At 39.0% G+C, this 20,138-nt stretch overlaps 3 protein-coding genes across 3 annotated transcripts; 1 reads left to right on the forward strand and 2 right to left on the reverse strand.

Moving 5' to 3' along the window:
* Positions 1-3,957: 3,957 nt before the first annotated feature.
* On the reverse strand, positions 3,958-8,192 carry LOC114562887 (caspase-1-like; the record flags this gene model as incomplete). The annotated part of the gene is made up of 3 exons (XM_028589560.1): positions 3,958-4,872; positions 7,868-7,906; positions 8,072-8,192. Coding segments are annotated over 3 exons (441 nt in total), but the record flags the coding sequence as incomplete, so codon positions are not given.
* Positions 8,110-13,471, reverse strand: LOC114562425 (NACHT, LRR and PYD domains-containing protein 1b allele 2-like). The gene is given in 11 exon segments (XM_028588803.1): positions 8,110-8,201; positions 8,739-8,867; positions 8,969-9,219; positions 9,313-9,529; positions 9,773-9,910; positions 10,119-10,173; positions 10,534-10,657; positions 10,660-10,794; positions 11,228-11,272; positions 13,121-13,263; positions 13,446-13,471. Coding segments are annotated over 11 exon segments (1,272 nt in total). The 3' UTR covers positions 8,110-8,192.
* A 2,014-nt stretch (positions 13,472-15,485) lies between these two features.
* LOC114563399 (gastrotropin) lies at positions 15,486-16,342 on the forward strand. The gene is made up of 4 exons (XM_028590259.1): positions 15,486-15,561; positions 15,663-15,823; positions 15,932-16,021; positions 16,140-16,342. Exons 1-4 carry the CDS (start codon positions 15,495-15,497, stop codon positions 16,197-16,199), a joined length of 378 nt encoding a protein of 125 aa, XP_028446060.1. The 5' UTR covers positions 15,486-15,494; the 3' UTR covers positions 16,200-16,342.
* Positions 16,343-20,138: the final 3,796 nt, after the last annotated feature.

The raw sequence follows: 20,138 nt of genomic DNA on the forward strand, positions 1-20,138 counted from the left end.
AGGAGAAGGGCACAGTTTTACAGTTTTTTCCGATTGCTAAACGACAGTGGGCACAACTGGAGTCACGTGTGCAAAACTCAAACTACAGTCTGCACTACCAAGAGTCACCTGAGCTAAACAGTTCACATCACCTGCAAAACTCATTCAAAGCAACACAACTCTTAAAACATGTCTCAAAACAGGCTCAGTGCAGCCAAACACTATGAACAGTCCTCACTGAGATAACACACACTGTCACTCAGAACACACTGAGGGTAAAAACACTAGTGTCAAACACCAATACAGAAATTACAAACTGTTTCATCTTTACAGTTGAAAAGAACGTAAGAACGCAGTTTTACTATTGTAAAGATATAGTGTTTTTCATTTTTTTTATAGCTGTGTACATAACCTCAGACATCTTACCTGGACATATTGGTATCTTTGCTCTTTTACCTGTTTCTCTCAAACAGTACAGTGTATAATTATTTCATTCTTATTTGGTGTTTGTATTACCAAAAAAAGGCTTTCTGAGCTTTCTCTGTTTAAATACCATATATGTTCACTAACTAGTCTAAAACAAGACACCTGCTTAGGCTTTCAGCTAAAATTGCAATCAGCAGTGTTTGACAGGCACCAGACTAAAATCTATTCTGTTTTGAATGTGTGGTTAACAGTTTTGACAGCAGTGTGTTAGCATTTGAACAAAGTGCTGTAAATCTCCAGTGTTGTGCACGTTGTGGTTAAAGTCATGGGATAAGTGTGTAGAGTTTTGAAAACTGTGTTCAAGCAATGAAAAATGAACTAGAGTTTGGTCCACATGAACTGCTGCTGTGCAGACTGTAGTTAGAGTTTTGCACATGTGACTCCAGTTGTGCCCACTGTCGTTTAGCAATCGAAAAAAACTGTAAGAATCTGAGGTAAAGAGCAAACATTAGGCAGGTATTTCAAGGAACATTTCCAGTGAGCATAGATCAGTATGAGGGTGCATTGCCTATAAAGACTATTATATAAGACGATTCCTTCCGATCACAGCTCAGCTATAAGACATCTAACTGTATATATACTCTGCATGTACACTCGGTCACCTCCTGCTGTGGTAAGCAGCAGCACACAGGATATTTAATGTCCCCTACGCCTTTGCAACCTCAGCTATCTCCTGCTTCATTCCCATGGGTTTCATGCTGTTTGCCTATGGGAAAATCTTCAAGGCTGCCCAGAGACAAGTGAGGTGGTTCCATGCAATCGATCACCAAAATGGGCAGCTTCAGATGAACCCATGAGGACTGGCTCCACCAGACAAGTCCAGGCTTACCTGGAAAGAAAGAAAGGAAGGCTGCTAAGACACTGGGCCTGATCAGTGGGGTATTCCTGTTCTGTTGGCTTCCTTTCTTCTGTGTGAACGTGGTCCATCCTCTGAAGGGCTAAAGCATCAGCCCCCTGGTTCTGGAGGCCTCCATGTGGCTCCAAATGCCAACTCCTCTCTGAACCCTTTCCTCTATGCCCTATTCAACAGGAACTATCATCATGTATTTGCAGCCATGTTAGATTGTGGGATTTTAAGGAGGCAGTTAAGAGCAAGTTTGGATTCCTCACTTTGTGGTAGGCAATCTGTTAGAAAAAATCTTGTAAATATTAAAACTGTTTGCATAAGAATATCATATTTTATTGATTGCTCTCCCACAAGATAACATGGAGTCATTGGTTATTTTGTCTGGAGCCTGAGGGCAGAACAACCAGATAAGGAAGACGTCATCGACTCTGACCAGATAGAGGAGACGACATTGTATTATAGTCGTATTATGTATTATGTCTTCATATTAATCATAAAACGCCGATGTAGATGGCTTCTCGTTAGTCATATTTTCTGTGCTTTGCTGTAAGTGCTGCAAATTGACTCTACTTGCAAGTACAAACTAACTTTATGATATTTTCAGTGTTTCTATTGATCTCTTGATAAATAATTCTTCTAACACAATCAGACACTGTTGTTAGCTTGGAGACGATTTCAAGATGATCGTCGTGTATTAGCTTGATAATCTCTTGTTGGGAGGGAGTGTTAGTCTGTCTTGTTTTGCCATAACCAATCAGTAGCGAGTTACTCATCTGTCCCACCGACGGAAGCAGTGCAGCAGCAGAGACCCACATATCCTGACTTTAAGTCCCTAGTGCGGGTCAAACTCCAAAACAATGGATCCTACATTTCCCACAATGAAATTTGATAGCATCTTTCATTAGACTATGGACATCACCAGTTTTAATCCTTAGAAAGCTTCCTTCAGAGTCACAGATGATATTATATTAACTGTTTCATAGGGTGAATAGTAAAAGCTAGGTAGCAAGCTAGCTTTAGAGGAAGATGACCTAATTCTTAAACTGCAAACGTTTTAATCCTAAAAATAGATGAAAGGTTTAACAACACTCTTATAACTTAATAAATATAATATACTAAAACATGGCTTGTGAAATATTTGGTGTCAAAGAATGCACATTTTGTTGAATCTGTTGCATTCATTTTACCGTGAGTAAGCCCCAAGCAACAACCTGTGGTGCTGAAAAATGAAGCTAATGCATAAGTGCCAAAAACTGCAGTTCATTGAGTAGCCACTTGAGGCTGGCTCCAAAAGGGAGTCAATCCCCATTAGTCTTTGTCATAGACAGTATATAAGAATGGACCAACAGACCCCGTTGCTCTGGACGGAGACCAGTGAAGGCTATTAGAAGCACTTTTCCGGTGAGCGCTAGCGTTACTGCACAGCCTCCAACTGAGAGAGACAACGTAGATGTGACGTGAGCAACCTGTCTGAAAGTTGGAAGTCTTCTGGTAGCTGTGCCAAGAGAAATCTCAATCATTCCCAGTCTTGCAGAGATGGAGAGCGTAGGTGTATGTAAGGAGATAACATGGGCACAGGCTAATTATTGCTAACTAAAATGCTAGTTAACATTAGTAATTAAACCTAAACAGCTAATGTAAGTCGAAACTGCCTGCGAGCTTCTCCTGTACTATATGGTAATTCCTCTACTATGTGACACAATCGTTAGCCTATTTTTACAAAAACGTCTGCTACGGAGCCATAACGTGAGGTACAAGGTAATGGAGCCTTTTATACATTGTCGTGTTTCTTTAGAAATAAACAATGGACAAATAGAGTCTTTAAACGCTTCAGATGTAAAGTTATTTGCTGTCAAGTGACGTCAAAATGAATGGCAGTCAGTGGAATGCTAACGGGAGGTGATCGCTTTGTAGCATCAAAATGGCGTCATAGGAGGTTTGAGTTCTGAAGCGAAGCTTACCCCCTTGGTCTTTATCCTTGACGTTCCACTTCTGGGATTGCTCCGGTGCCACAAGAAATTCCGCCAGATGAATGTATTTTCTGTTTCCTTCTGCTTTCTTTGTGTTGGAATTTTAAATGCAATGGATTAATGAGGACTATTGTTGACTGCTCCTCAGATCTCTGCAGGGTAAATTGAGACAGCTAGCTAGACTATCTATCCAATCTGAGTTTTCTCTCGCACAACTATTTTGCAGCGGCTCTGTGTGGAGCTTAGCGCTGCCCATGACAATTCTGATTGGTTTAAAGAAATGCCATTAAACCAGAGCACGTTTTCCTCCCATCCCCAAATGCTATGTGGAGTAGCCAGACCCTCCTTCAGCGCGCTTTGGAGGAAGGTTTGGCAAAGCGAGACTAATTCCCATAGACATAAAAAGTGTTAAAATGCCCAATTTAACAGCAGCAAAAAAACCTATTGGTCTCTATAGCTAAGTTCATGACAACTGTGTGTGTGTGTGTGTGTGTGTGTGTGTGTGTGTGTGTGTGTGTGTGTGTGTGTGTGTGTGTGTGTGTGTGTTGTAAGAATACTGTATCAATTTCCATTTTAAATGTTAGGAATGCCATAGAAATACCAGAGGAGATTTAAAAAAAACTATCAAGCTAGAAAAATTTTACAAAAGAATATTTATTGAAATCTGAGCACAAGAGTATGTTATTGAAAACAAATTAAAATAAATGTAAGGTACTCCTACTACTAATTTACAACACTGCACACAAATAAGTGCTTCATTTTTAGAGAAGGGAACATGTGTGTAGTAGGACAGTAAGAGAAATAAAAATAAAAGCAACTACTGTACAAATTTACAATACATTTTAATGAAAATATGTGCATAAAACTATGCAATATACCCTTCATCTTAGATCAAGCTGGAAACTCGATATCAAGACACCCCTTTCACATTACTTTACCAATTTGTAATACAAAAATATGAATTAGTGAAGCTGAGTGCTGTGAGTTGATTAAACATATTAACAATACAAATGAAACCTGTTAAACACTTAATGTGGCTTTCAGTGCATAATGAATTAGGAGCAGGGATGAGTGTGGATTTTACTCCTCCTTGAAGTGCAGGAACACCAAGATGAAGTATCGCTGCTATCAGATCACTGTTCAAAACTATATTTCTCTGTGCTCCACACTTTAAACATTTGATGTCAAACAATAAGATAATAAAGGTCCCTTTAGCTCAGGCACTTTGCAGGTACTGAAATATAAATAAGATCAAGGCCTCAGTAGCTCACTATCATTGGCCAGCTCTGCTGAGTCAGACCTAACCTGGCTAGACAGGTAGGCCAGAGGGCAGCCCCAGCTCAGCAGAGAGTGTAGGGTCTCTGCTTTGAAGGTGAGTAAATATCTTCCTGCTGGCTTTGCGTCCTTTCTTCCTAACCATGTCAATGAGGCAGCGCGCCCTGTCTGCACTGGTACAGCTCTCCCGAAGTATTGAGTCTTTCTCCCCATCATTCAAGACACCATCCTCTAAAAGATCATCCAGCAGCTGTTTAATCAGTACATTGGACACTTTCTCTATAAGTTTAGGCCTCAATCTGGCAAGCTCCTTATCTAGAAGAATAAAGTGAAGCAACAACTCAAATGTTGGGCTCTTAAGGTGGTTAATGATGCACAAATTAATAACATTTAGTTACAATGTAATACTAGTATGGCCCAAGTCGATTTGAATGATTAATGTTATGTAAAGAATACAGTAAGCTATTACAATGTATTAATGTTAGGGTGTTGAACTGCATTTTAAAATCTAAGTGCAGTGCCCGTTCAAAACGTGCCTGTTCAGAACGGGACGATTGCTTGGCCCGTGGTATTGCTGCTTGCAGCGCTCTCAGGAAAATACTAAAAACTTAACACTGAGCAATACACTTGCTATGATATTGCATCACATACCCTAGTTGCGGCTACTCACGATCAGAAACAACGGGGAAATTCACTCTAGTTCACAGGTAAAAGCACCAAGAGCAGACTGTACCATTAGGCAACTGCATGGGGCCCCCGAGGTAAAAAGGGCCCCAAACAGGTATACATTTATTATGATTTGGTTTAGATATGAAAAATATTGAATGTATTACTATTCTAACTCATTGTACCCCGAAATAACTTACAACAGGCCCCTTGAGCACTTAAAAGACTGTGTACTACTGACTTAGTGTGTGCTTTTACTTTATAGGAAAACATTGTACTACTACATTTACCTGACAGAGAAATGTGACTGGTTACTGCAGATTCAGATTTTACAACAATTCAAATATGATGCATTATTATTATTATTATTATTATTATTATTATTATTATTATAAGGACGATAGGCATAGCCCAGTCAGGCTCGGGAATGATGTTATCTTCTGCCTCTGATTGGAAGTAGTAAATTAACAGCTCACAGCAATTTAATACAATATAGTCTCTGGCTTTTGTTAGTGTCTGCAAAAATGTCATTAGCCTCGTGTGAGATATTGTATTGAGTTTCCTGCAAGCAAAATGCTCTGAGCGAATTTAAGTTGGGCTTTTATTGCGAAGGGTAGATGCGGACAAGTGAAGCTAACATTAGGCTCGTTCGAGATGAACTGCGCCTCGCCTGTAAAGTGGACGAGAGCAGGCGGCAGCAGCCGGGGGCGGTGAAAATAATCTGCTGTCAAGTTGGACAGTTTCCAGCCGATTCCAGCAGCCTTCAGGCTGAACAGGAAGTGACAGAAACACTGTGGTCCAATTCCGATTTAATAAAATCTTATCAGACCCATATATCAGCTCCAACACAGTCACCAGTTGTTTTCATTATGACAGAGTAGGCTAGCTGTCAAAATGCTCTACATGCGATTTGTTGCTGATTTTAATTAACAACACACTGTAAAGGATCCATAATCTGAACAGATTTAGTCTCTCTGACTTCTAAAGATAACTATCAGCCTCACAACATGTGTTCTGTACAGAATAAGCTTTAAATCAGACAAATAGCTGTTAAAATCCCTCCGATTCAAAATCAATAAAACGTTTATATAAAACGTCATCATGTTGAGTTGATTCTGAACCAATCAGCTGTTAGATCAGCTGAGAGGACGGCGTTTCCCAGCATGCCCTGGGTCCGCCTGGCTCTTGCAGTCGGTGGGGAGCAACTGCGGTGCCTGGCTAAAAACTGCGGCCGTCTTGATCTCGTGAGATTATTGTTGCCCACGTGTGCATGAAGTCAGAGCAAGTCGGGATCAAGTCGGATCAAGTCGGACACAAATCTAACTGGCATGCATTGGGCGGCGATCGCCGGTGATCAATTCTGCGCATATCTGGCTCATCTCGAACGAGCCTAATATGCACTGCCGTTGTCATTATGGGAGTTAATAAAAATGTGTTGTCACCCTGAAAGTTCCACAGAAAGATAGTACACAGTGGCACCCATGTTAACATTCCTATGCCAGCGTGAAAATGGCCTAACTCGAGGGGCGGAACCAAGCATGCTTTTGAAAATCTCACTGCACGCCATTGGATAACACTACGACCAAGGTTTACTGACTGATTCCACACTTCGACGCAATTGGAAAACACTACGACCAATGTTTACTGAGTGATTCCGGGCTTCGACGTCGCAGCGCTGTCGTCATCTGTTTAGCTCGCCTCTGTCCCGCCTATATCAGATACATACATGTGATTGGTGCAGCTCGGCTACAAGGGCATAGTTAATGAGTATCAATAGGCTCGTTCGAGATGAGCCAGATCTGCGCAGAATCGATCACCGGCGATCGCCACCCAATGCATGCCAGTTAGATTTTTGTCCGACTTGATCCGACTTGCTCTGACTTCATGCACACGTGGGCAACGATAATCTCACGAGATCAAGACGGCCGCAGTTTTAGAGCCAGGCGCCGCATTTGCTCCCCACCGACTGCAAGAGCCAGGCGGACCCAGGGCATGCTGGGAAACGCCGGCCTCTCAGCTGATCTAACAGCTGATTGGTTCAGAATCGACTCAGCATGATGACGTTTTATATAAACTTTTTATTGATTTTGAATCGGAGGGATTTTAACAGCGATTTGTCTGATTTAAAGCTTATTCTGTACAGAACACATGTTGTGAGGCTGATAGTTATCTTTAGAAGTCAGAGAGACTAAATCTGTTCAGATTATGGATCCTTTACAGTGTGTTGTTAATTAAAATCAGCAACAAATCGCATGTAGAGCATTTTGACAGCTAGCCTACTCTGTCATAATGAAAACAACTGGTGACTGTGTTGGAGCTGATATATGGGTCTGATAAGATTTTATTAAATCGGAATTGGACCACAGTGTTTCTGTCACTTCCTGTTCAGCCTGAAGGCTGCTGGAATCGGCTGGAAACTGTCCAACTTGACAGCAGATTATTTTCACCGCCCCCGGCTGCTGCCGCCTGCTGTCGTCCACTTTACAGGCGAGGCGCAGTTCATCTCGAACGAGCGTATTACTGAATGCCAAAGTGACTCGACGAACAAATTCAAATTGTGCTCTCGCGAGAACTCTAGATTTCCAGGGTAATGACTTCATACATTTGTAGTACTTCTAAATACTCATCATATACAGTGCCTTACCGTAAATCACCTGAATATCACCAGTGTCTTGATAGTCATCTGAAATAAAATGCAGAAAAACTAAATATGTATATTTAGCTGATTTAGTGGTTTTCTGTTTTTCATTCACAACCCAAGACTGTGACTGACATTGTAGATTAATATGGGTGGTACATAGGTGGCGTAAATACACGTAATATTTATTTTATTATTTTAACTACTGACCTTTTCTAATTGCACAGGTCCACACTGTTTCAGATTCATGTCTGAGTGTGAGCTGGAAATGACTGTCTGGATTTTCAATGAACACTTCAAAGAAGTTTGGGTCACCGCCTTCGTATATGAGCTATAATTTCTGTAAAAGAAATAAAGCAGAATTAGACTTTGTGTCAAGGTGAATTTTTAAAAAGTGATTATTCATACAAATTGACAAAATTTGTCAAATAAGGTAAAGAAAAATATGTCAATGTTCTAATTTATATTAAAGAGATCTTCAATCAGGGAGCTAAAGTGACATATAGGGGCTGTATTTCACCAAATAAATGCAATTACTGGACATGATATGTTAAAGGAATAGTTTGATATTTAGATTTCTTGACAAGAGTTATGAGAAGATCAATTATACCTCTCTCATGTCTGTCCGGTAGCGTGGCTCTGTTATTCCTTATGTTTTGTCTATATGTTTAATTCTTACTTCTGACTATTGGTGATCTTCAGGTGCTGGTCGGGAGATTTTGTTATCTTTGGACAGAGCCAGGCTAGCAGGTACTCTGTTTCCAGTCTCTATGCTGAGCTAAGATAACCCTCTTCTGGCTGTAGCTCCGTGTTATTCTATCTTATTTATCTCTGGACCACAATTCACTCAATAGCTGAAAGCCATTTCAAACCATACCTCAGGGTAAATTTCTGCATGGTCCATATCGGCTGTGAGGATAAAACGTTCGCGCATTTTCAGGGACTTCTCTGGGTATGGCTTTTGGATTATTTTGTATCCGCTGGATAATTCCTTGTTTTTTATTGTCTGTGGGGGAAAAAGAGAAATCCTCAGCACAAATAAGCTTCAAGGTTACAACAGATAACATTTCTGTCTGAGTTTTGAATTAACATGGGGACAGCAATAACCTGTTGTAGACCGGGATCACGAGGGATCAGATAAACATGTAGTGTTAGGAATGCTTTGTTGGTCTTGTATATTAACACTTTACAGTTCATTTTCACTCGAAACCCAGCTCTCATCAGGACTCCTCTTGGAGAGAAAATTGGCTGGGACAACTTTACATGGGATGGTGTGACCTCAGACACTGGTTCCACAACGTCTCCACAGGCCTTTATGTGTAGGACTGCAAACTTGCCTAAAATTGTAGGGTTGTCTTCTGCACAAAAGACAAGTGCATCAAGGTTTTAAATAGACATACAATGAAACAAAGTTGTTATATTTAATTGTATTAATATACATGTTTGCTTGCCTGTGCAGATCCAGTGTGGCAGATAAGCTTGGTCTAACTTTCCAGCAATTACTGTAATGTCCAGTAGGGGGCCTGCAGGGATGTAGTGCATGGTTTCCAGTCTCTCCATGTGTTCCTCCCAAGAGCCAAACTGGTACCTGAAGCTGACCTTTTCCTTACAAACCCAGCGTAAGCCAGAGACACTGCATTTAAAATGACCTGCTTCAGACTGTAGGCTAATTTATGAAAGAGGAAATAAATTATTGTAAGTTTGGGACCCTTTGCGCTGAAATATTGTAAGACCAAATGTTAATGTAAAGAGAAAACTAAATCTGCCTTGTTTTTATTTGCTGTAAAATGTAACATTACAAACAATGGTAATAATGCATTGGCATAAATGGTAAAGCATTGAAAAAGTTCTTAGTTTCCCTTCTGTGAAAATGTAATTGCTGTGACACTCGATTTAAAGACATGTTTAAATGTAAATTGGAGCATCCCCTGCATCCACACAGTTCACTTCAGGCTCAACTTTAATCCATTCACCCACAGAGGATATTTCACTTGTGAGTGAGTTGACTATAATAGGCCTACCTATCTTTATAGCAGGGGCAAACGGCATCTGTAACAGGTTAAAATACAATTGTCAATTTACTGTAGATTAATTGTAGTTTTTTCAAATTGAGGTATTAAAGATTGATTTTTAAATTTTTTTAAAATATTTAGTTTTAAAATATTGACTCTTGAAAGTAATGATCAATACATAAATCTCAAAATTAAAAGAGGATTACATAAGAGTCACAAACTACCCAATGCAGAAGTCTACTCACACGGCTCTTGTGTTGGACTCTGTTGGTGTCAACTACTGACGACTGCTGAAACACTCTGAAATGGTAAAGTACAACTGATATTATTTACTCATGGTCCTTGCGGCCTGTTTTTACAGATGGCTTAAGGAAACATACATTTTGTTTATTAATTTCCTAATTTTTTGTATATACATTAGCCTCAATGAGGGATGGCAGTGCAACACGTTTGAATAAATCTATCTACAAAGGGTATGTTAGACAGCAAAAAAAAATTAAAAACCTGTGAATCCTATTTTATAGATCATTTGTTGTTTTATTCTCTTCTAATTTAAATATTTGTTTTGACATTTTCTGTGTTGCAACGTGGAGGGGGCTACAACCACGTTTCACCGTGCAACCCTGTATTGTATAATGACAATAAAGCTGAATGTTAAACCTTGCTCCTTTATATGTTATCTTTGGCAACCATTTCTTAATGATGTTGTAGAAGATGTCTTTGTCTTCAACAGTTTTCAGATGACCATCAAGGAGCTCCCTCATCTTGTCCTCCGAGGTTGGAGAGCGCTGATTTTATCAAAGCTTTCCTGTTCAATAACCCCCTTGGTAAGGAGCTCGTCCAAAATTGGTTCAACATCGCTCACATCATGGATCAGGTAATCTTTCCATGAATCCACATGGTGCTGTTTTGAGATAGAACCTAAAGAAAAAAATACTCATTGGTAATTTATTGGATTTATTTTATAATACTAAAGATATTTCTTTCTATCTTCAAAGTGTATCTCTTGGAAATGTATCACATATTAAATTAAGATTGTCATTTTGGTTGTTAAATGTTGTATGTATCACATTCAAGAAGAAACCTTACATTCATGATGGGCCTCAGGAAGAGTTACTGTAAAATAAACACTAACATGTACAACTCCTATATGACAGTGATTTAAGATGATGAGAGACCCATAAAGTGTGATTTTTATACCTGCAATACTTTTGAAAGAAGAAAGTTAATATTTTCAAACTATGGATTTCTAATTCTGATAACAAAAAACTACATCTATATGTTTAATGTTGAATTCAAAAACAGAGCAAATCATTTTCTACAATATTGTCTCAGAAACAAAGAAAGGACTTACTGCCGCTGAAACCAGGCATGAAGGACTGTCCCCCTGCCTCCATGACTGCCAAAATAAGAAGACACAATATTGCATACAATTATTTTTAAATATGTTGGAATTTAATTTGAGACAGTTAGTACTGACGGACAAACTAACTCTGGTATAGCATTTCCAAAAGACAGTCAAGAGTTTGGGTTTTCTCTTAATCTCAACAAAGGTCCCTGGCTGGACTGAAACCAGAATTTTTTTTCGAATCAAGGTAGGGAGTTAACCTCTAGCCCAATAAGGTGCAGGTGCAAAACGTTTCCCGAAACATGTTTTAGGCAGCAGACAAACATAATACATATTCAGAACATTAAAGAAGTAAAGACGCATGTGGACATTAAGCAGAGACAAAAAAGGGTAAAAATACAATATAAATTAAAGCTATAGTGCACAGTTTCTGTGTCCCCCATGAGGAATTCTAAGTAATGATGCAGTTGCTAGTAGCCAAGGAGGACACGGAGGATTTAAAAAACATTATGTACTCTTCAGAAGAGGTAATTATCTTCACTTGATTTTCTGCCTGTGAAAGTCGCCATACGACACCATTTTCTGAACACAGCCATACTGAGAAATCCAGAGAGAGTTGTGTGGAGCTGATAATCTTAATTAGCTTTGTAGCAACTCATTTGGCAATGGCTTGAATGTAACGGACGTTCATTAATATAAAAAAAAATTACACACTAAAGCTTTAATAAATAAGAAAAAAATAAATTTTACATACAAATTAAAGAATAACTAAAAGGGGGAAAATACAAGATAAATTAATACATTAGAAAAAAATAGACTAAATCTAAATAACACTATAATACATTTTAAGGGTTACAACTTGTGTAAGTTTAACTTTAAAAAATGTCATTATCATTAATGTTAGAACATTTGCTTTTCTAAATATGGATATAGACAAACAAATTCAGGAAGTATGGTCAATAACAAAAGCACTAATGTAAGAGCAAACACAATGTAGGCTACACAAGAGCAGTTCCCAAATAAGTGAAAGGCACTAACAGCACTCTGATAACAAGGCAGGTGGTAAGGAGTCACTCACTATTAAACCTTTTAAAAAAAAACTTTAGAGAGATCATATCTATGTAAAAGCTTTAAAGAAATTTTTTCAACTTTGTTATTAGTTAGCCTATTTGTGAAGTAAGCTCCAATTTCTTACAGGGAAGGCTGTTAACTATTTACTTCTAAAAAGATTAATGTCTGATAAGTATTACAGCTCTTAAAGGATTAGCACATAAACACTTTGGCAAACTAAACTCTGAAAACAACAAATGGAAACAATCAGACATATGGTTATCAGCGAGCAGGGATTGGCCTTTTAAGTCCCGTGCTCAAAAGTGATAGTAAAAAAGCAACCACCAAATGTTCGAGTTGCTACCCGGAAGTCTAGGCGTATAATGCATTTGGTTTATGTTATTAAGTGTCCTTTATCGCTGATTATTTGGCATGTTCTGCAGCTTGAAAGGCCCAGACTTAATGACGCTGAAGTTGGATCCAATGCATCTTCAAAATAGAATAAAGCTTTCACAAATCTGAAACTATGTTGTTAAGACTCCTTAGACTCTCTGGGATAATTTAGTCCAGATTTGACAAGTCTAGGTATTGTGGTTTTGGATATGGACCTGATCCAATGTGGTCTATGTGTGAAAAAAAACAGTAAAATCTACCTTTATTGCATTTTCACAAATAGAATAAATCATTCAAAAATCTGAAACTGTGTTTTTTCAGTGGTTTTAAGTTCCCCTTAACTGCCGAATCGGAAGCTGCGAATCGGATGCCAACTTCAGCGTCTTCCAGGAGGTCCAAGGCTTATACGTGTTCTGTTCTTCTCTGTATATACTGACAGTAAAAAACACACTTTACCTAGACTATGTGCCAGAAAGTTGCAGTTAATCTGTCTCAGTATCTTCACAGCCACTGACAGAGCACCATCCTCGGTGAAGGTTGAAACCAGGAGGTCTGTGATCCCGGTGGCAAAATTACGAATCCCACTTTGGCCACGCCAAGACCCGCCCTACGAAGCAGCTCGATTGGTTGGGGTTAGGTATTTTACCTCGAGTGGTTAAGGTTAGGGTTAGGGGATTGGTCAGGGGATAGGACCTAAGCATGGACGCCTGGCTAATAGTAGTGTGTGAACGCTATTGAAGGGCGGGTCTTGGCGTGGCCATAGTTGGAATCGTAATATCACATCCCGGTGAAGTCTCGATCAGCCATCAGGGCGCTCACAGTGGACCGTCTATTTCTCAGCAGATCTTCTCTCAGCAGCTTGAAGCAGAACCACCTAAAGTGGTTCAGACTCAAGTCCTCCAGCGTTTCTGCTAAGGCATTTTTTTAGGGATTCTGAGGCTATTTCTCACAAATGTAAACGTCCCAGATCCAGACAGAGCTGACCACAGTTGGTCGACTGAAGTCCATATGGTGCTTTCATATGCTGTTGGAAATACAACGATTATTCCAGTCAGTCTATTTGGCACAGATGCCAAACTATGGAGGCTTATTTATTTTTTATTCTTGGTGATTTCTTTTGTTGCACAGAGTTTGAATTACGTATATAAACAAAAAAAGGGCCCGTTACGCTACTCAGAATGATTTATGGTCATACATTTTCAAAAGAAAATATGTCTGCGACACTATAATAAAAATAATAATTAATGATTGACAGAATACTGTCATGTCTGTTTGCTACTATAAGTATGAAGCTACAGCCAGCAGCTGGCAAGCTTAGCTTAGCATATAGACTGGAAACAGCTAGCCTAGCTCCGTCCAAAGATAACAAAAAGCACCTAAAGTACGTCTCTCCACAAATGTAACTTCAGTCCTGAAGCAACCAGCTGTACTCATGACTTTGTTCACTCACCAATTAAGAAGGATTATACAGCTGTTCAAAGATGGAAGCTCCTAATGATACTGATTTAAATGTTGCAGATAAAAACTAGTATTAGGTTTAAGAATGAATGTGTTTGTCATAATCATGCTTTGTTTTTGTGTCATGGAGGATGACAGAATGCAAGGTCTATTTCATGGAGGTGTGTTTTATGCTAAATATACAGTGTTATCTTGACTCAAGACAAACACACATTTTTATTTGCTCAAGGGAGCCAGGCTATTATATGTATTCATGACTGAGAAATTAGATGTCCGCTCATCTGAACAATTTTTCTTCAAGCAATGAGAGGGACAGAAACTTAATAAATAAATAGAGGGTAGAAGGTTGGAAGGTGAGTGCAGGCTCTAATTAGCAGAGTAGCTGAGTGCACACAATTTCACAAACACACATTCAAACTGTTCCACCTGAAGAGGGGCTGTTCTCCCTAAAAGGTCCAAGTCCTAATTCAGGTGAGAGCACTTTATCGTTTCATTTTACAGCACATTTCCTGCACATGGTCTTCCTATGTGTCCCTTCCACTTTCAGTCAGCAACTGTAAGGAAGTCAACTTTTGAGTAGGGCCCTCTATTAATTGGTTTCGACCTTTCATATACTTGTTGATTTTCTATGACTATGATGATTATTATTATTAAAATTAATATCTTTGGCATTTGGGTTGTTGGTCAGACAAAACAGCTATTTTTTATTTTATTTTTTATTATTATATCTGACATTATAGACCAAACAATTAATGGATGAATCGAGAAAATAATCAGCAGAATTACCAATAATGAAATTAATATTTGGTTGCAGGCCTGTGCAAGACTGACAAATAGGAGAACTCTGACAAATTGTTCAAACGCCAATTGCTCAACCACATACCATTACTGTAACTCATGGTGATGTTCATTATAAGCAGGTTTATGCTGGTGGAAGATTATTTGTTACATTAGTTCTTCGCCTTAAATGCCTTAATTACAAGTGATACCTTAAATTTAAGGATGATATTTTAAGCTGAAAATACATGCATGACCTCTATTTAAATGTTGACAGCATGTAAAAAAGATAAACCTGTATTTTATGTTCTGAGCATTTTACTGCACCATACATGCTCAAACTTGCAACGTGCTGGAAAAACCGGGTGTGGGAGCAAGGAAACACTTTGGATTTTTGCCAAGTTACAACATATAAGCATAAGACAATGCAAAATATTGTATTACACTGACACTGCTGACATTTTCCTCATGCACATGAGGGTCTGACACATGGTGAGAGGATACAAAGAAACAGGTCTGGCAGTATCTGTAGCAGGCCACTCCTTTTTTTGTCTCATAAACTCCTTCCTCACCTCGTCTCCTCTCTTTCACCATCATGGCTTTCACTGGGAAATATGAGCTGGAGAGTCAAGACAACTACGAGGAGTTTCTGGAAATAATCGGTATTAGGATTTTTTTATTGATACATAAGTCAATAATGGATACTTTTGAGTCATCGTTCATTTAAACTTGTATATTTTAAATTTCACCTGCTCTGTCACAGGGCTCCTCAATGCCAAGACAGAGCAAAAAGTGGTAACGGAGGTGCTTCAGGATGGGAAGGACTTCACCTGGACACAAACCCTTCCCAACTGGACCTGGTCCAACAAGTTCACCGTTGGACAGGAATGTGAGCTGGCGACGATGACAGGGGCTAAATTCAAGGTGAGTTAATAACAGGCACTGGAGAAAATGACCAGCCACATATTCAAGACTTGAAGATGTAAGCAAACTCATTGGACATTTCCCTCTGTGGCCTTTTGTGACCTGTAGTCTCCTGTCACCATGGAAGGCGACAAGATTTCAATCCAGTTTCCTCAGTACCACTTCACAGCAGAGATCATTGAGGATAAGCTAGTGATGGTAAGACAAGTAAGCACTTCACATGTGCTAAAGCAGTGAAACGCCATTGCCCAATAATACTCACTGTTTGTTGTAGTTTTATCCAAAATCATCTGTATCCTTTCCTTGTCTCCTCTAGAATTGCATCACTCCAGGAGAGAAGGGTGTGACTTTCAAAAGAGTTAGCAAGAGGATCTAATGCTGCGAGACTCAACATGCTTCAATGGAAAAGAGGCTGCATGCAGGATGCAAAACACATCATATAAAATGCTCACTCCAATTACTGAAGCAAGAGGAATAAAGTAACCATCTGTAGTGAGGAGCAAGTGGAGCATCTCCTAGCTTCACAGGACTGTGTTTTGTTATTTAGATTTTAAATAAATAGAAGGGGTGAAACTATGAACTGTATTTCTACATGGATGAAATCATTTACCTGTAACAGTATCCACGTTTGATCCAATAAAAATCATTGAAATATAATTACATTGCAATAATTTTCACAAGAAGATAAAACAGATTTGTTTAAGGATATTTGTATTATCCTTGGCATTATAGTTATTTAATGGTTAAAGTTGGAATCCATGTATAGGAAACAAACTGATATTCAGATATCAAACGTGACACAGACACACCCAGCTAATTTGTGGTGAACAAATATGAGGGTCCTGGTGTTATTGTGTTGTCCTCCCAGCATGTTGATCATCTTTTATGAAATACAGTTTTCTACTATAAGAGATTTTTCAGTTTGAATTGCCACAGGTCCACTAGTTTGAATAAACAATGCAATCATATCTGGTCAGTATGTAAAGGGTGCTTGCATAGTCATTATTTTTTTGTATGTGGGATGTTGTGATTTGTATGTCTATTATTGTATTTACCTAAATGTAAAAGAACAGACAAATCATTTCATGGTTTGTAGCTTAGGACCTGTTAAATGTGTGCAGAACCTGTAATTGTAAAGTCAGCTGTGGCAACAAGAGCTGAAAAGAGAAACAAATGTCATTCAAAATGTTAAATTAAAAACAAGTTGAAGTCACACTGACATTTAAAATAACTTCTAAACATGCTGACTGTCCATGCCATAATCTGAACCTTTAAATATTAAAATACATGAGCAAAAATCTCTCCACTGCCATTATTATGGTGGCAGAGAGGAGGACACTGGACAAACTGCTGGACATTACTGACAATGCCAGCCACCCCCTGCACACCGTCATCAGCAACCAGAGCAGCCTGTTCAGTGGAAGGCTGCTCCTTCCCAAGTGTAGACTCAAGAACTCCTTTGTTCCTCATGCCATCATACTCAACAACTCCTCACTCGGGGGGAGGAGGAAATAGGGTAAAGAGGACAGGACAGGACACAACAGAACAGGAAGGAAGGGAAGGAGTGGTAGCCACTCACTCATTCACTGTGCAATTAATTAATAATCTACTCACATACATACCCGGACACTCTTACTGCTCTTAACTGCTTATTTATTTATGCTAAATGTCATTTATTCACTGTATAATAACACAATGCCATACACAGTCCTATATATATATTTTTATATATATTTATCTTTATTTATCTGTAGTTTATTGTTTTTTTACTGTTTAGTTACTTTTTGTTTACTTCCTATATTTAGCTAAAAGTTTATTGTTATTATTTATTATTTGAATACCACCCACGTTAATATGAACATCCAACATTTTCGGCAGGCCTATATGACAGAAAATAAGGAAAAGCATAACAGGTCTTCTTTATTAAGAAACACAAATAAATTACCTTGAATGTCTTGCAATTCAGAGTTTTCAGTTCACTTTCCTTCCCAATGTTGAACGTGTTGCTCCAGGTCTTGTCCATCAAAAATATAGTCAACCTCAAGTCGTCATTCTGATAGATATCTGTTATGATGTCGTCACTGTTGGGATCTTTGGGGTCTTGATATCCTACAGGGAATATAAGACATTGTTAGCAGCACTAATCAACACTATTTAATGCATACTTTTGATGACTTTTTTTTAAAGTGACAGGTCTCTTATACCAAGAGCATTCAAGAATTCCTTGTAGTTCTCCTGGTTCTCCAGGATATATTTCCCTGTAAAAGCCATGATGAAGCAAACACTCGGCTGCTTGTTGAAATAGACTAAACAAGCTTTCTAAATAGTTTCTGTTCTGTTCCTTTATGCAAATCTTTGGGCAGGGCTTAAGCTGTTTCTCACCAGTTTAACCAAATTGATTGAAATCTTTAAAGAAATCTATCTTTAATTGTTGGTCTGCTGTCAGTGTTTTTCATTCAACATGCAGCTTTATAAGCAAATTGATAGCAGAATGTCTTCCATATCCATTTACATTGAAGTATAGCCTAACCATCACTAAACCTTCAGCACATAAATCATCGAACACTAACATATTCCTGAAGAGAGTTCAACATTATGCTGAGCTCATGATCAGCCTCTTTTTGAGACTGAATAAAAATAGTGTCTTTTGCATATCAATTCAATTATTGTTTCCAACTTTGCGGTGACATAGTCAGTGTTAAGCTCTTGTTTCGTTCTGTTTTGTTTTAAATGTCCTTAGGGCACTTTATTGTCTTGGTAGTAACCTGATTGGTCAGACTGAAATCCACAGTACAAATAGCCAAATAACAAATTGAAATGGAAGTAACATTAGCTTCGAAAATATGAATGACATTAGCCTCCCTGCGCTGTTAGTTATCTCCACATATTCCCTAAAACTCAGCAGTGTTAATCCACAGAGTGTAACTACGTCAGTCTGTCTGCTCTGCTGTGGAAGTACTGTGCCATCTGTGTTTTTTATGTGTAAAGTTGAATTTCCTGTTCTATAAAAGCCTGCACATGACTCCGACTGTCATGACACCAACATGCCTGCATGTGTAGCCTACCTGTAATACCTGAGCAGGCTGCCATTTGAACACCAAATGCTTCAGTGGAGGATGGGAAGGCAGAATCGCACAGCTCTGTAAATAAGCTCCACTGACTGTCACAGCGCTGAGAGAGACCCCAGGTAAACAGTAGCTGCCACTCGCTTCTATTGACGAGCAAGGAGGTGTTAGTAGACAAAGGGTTTTCTGCAGGGGCGTCAGACTGGGGGGGGGGACTGAGTACCCAGGGCCTTCATGTGAGGAGGGCCCAAAAAGATGCTAGAATAATAGCTGTGGATGCGAGGAGGAGATCCTAGAAAGCCTTTCTACAGGGCCCAGAATTTTGTGCAACGCCCCTGGTTTTCTGAGCCAATACCTGCTAATACCTGTCGCACAAAAGAGGGAAACCAAGATGCCACATATGTCGTACAGGCCTGCAGTAGCAGTACTGAACATGAACATGGTGAAGGATCATACATTGGAAAGGTAAACACATATAAAAAGGTAAGGTATTGACCAAATGACCTTTGCCCAGACTTCCTCTACTGACACAGAGCAGAGGTGCTGATAAAGTGTGCTCACTGATACTGTAGGATCTGAACCTGCAGAATATTACACATGCTACTAAAGCATGCCGTGGACACACTTAACGCAGCTTCTCCTCTCTGTTCCGGTGCATGAGACAGAGTGAGAAAGCCACTGAGCAGATCACAGAATGATAAATCAATATGTCTGTTCTCAGGACGATCAGAGGGAAATATGCTAGAACTTTGGAATATTTATCCCAAAAATATTTTTTTTAAAGGAAATACCAAGAATTTTTAAGAGGGCTTTGTTTTTATAATTAAGTCCATCATTACTACCAGTTATGACACAGTGTTTAGACTTGTTTTGTTTTTGTTTATTGTATTTAATCATCACTTGAACTCAAAGGAGGCGCCTCTTTAAGTTTGTATCTTGTCTCATCATACTTTTTTTAATCTTGTTCTGTTTCCTTCTTCTTGTTGCTGGTTTTTATTTTTATTTCAACTACAAATAAACTAAATTAAACCAAATGTCTGCAAGGGATGTCTGTCCTTTGTCAGTATTACTAAGCATAAATGAAGCGCTGCAGGTTCAGGAGCTAAGCAGGACGGGGCCTCAGCTCGGCTAGCTGGTAGAATATGATTAAATAAATATTTGATTAATGTGAACTGTGCCTCAGGAGGACTCTTGTGTCATGAACACAATATCACCAACACCTGTGCAAACTGATACAATGCAATAGTTTA

The sequence above is a fragment of the Perca flavescens genome, chromosome 10, assembly GCF_004354835.1.
Source record: "Perca flavescens isolate YP-PL-M2 chromosome 10, PFLA_1.0, whole genome shotgun sequence".
Taxonomy (NCBI): Eukaryota; Metazoa; Chordata; class Actinopteri; order Perciformes; family Percidae; genus Perca; species Perca flavescens.

What these genes read in the sequence shown, in the direction of transcription:
- LOC114563399 (XM_028590259.1), top strand. Translation starts at nt 15,495, where the DNA reads ATGGCTTTCACTGGGAAATATGAGCTGGAGAGTCAAGACAACTACGAG. An exon ending in GGAGTTTCTGGAAATAATCG is followed by an intron (nt 15,562 to 15,662) that starts GTATTAGGATTT and finishes GCTCTGTCACAG; the next exon opens with GGCTCCTCAATGCCAAGACA. An exon ending in TGACAGGGGCTAAATTCAAG is followed by an intron (nt 15,824 to 15,931) that starts GTGAGTTAATAA and finishes TGTGACCTGTAG; the next exon opens with TCTCCTGTCACCATGGAAGG.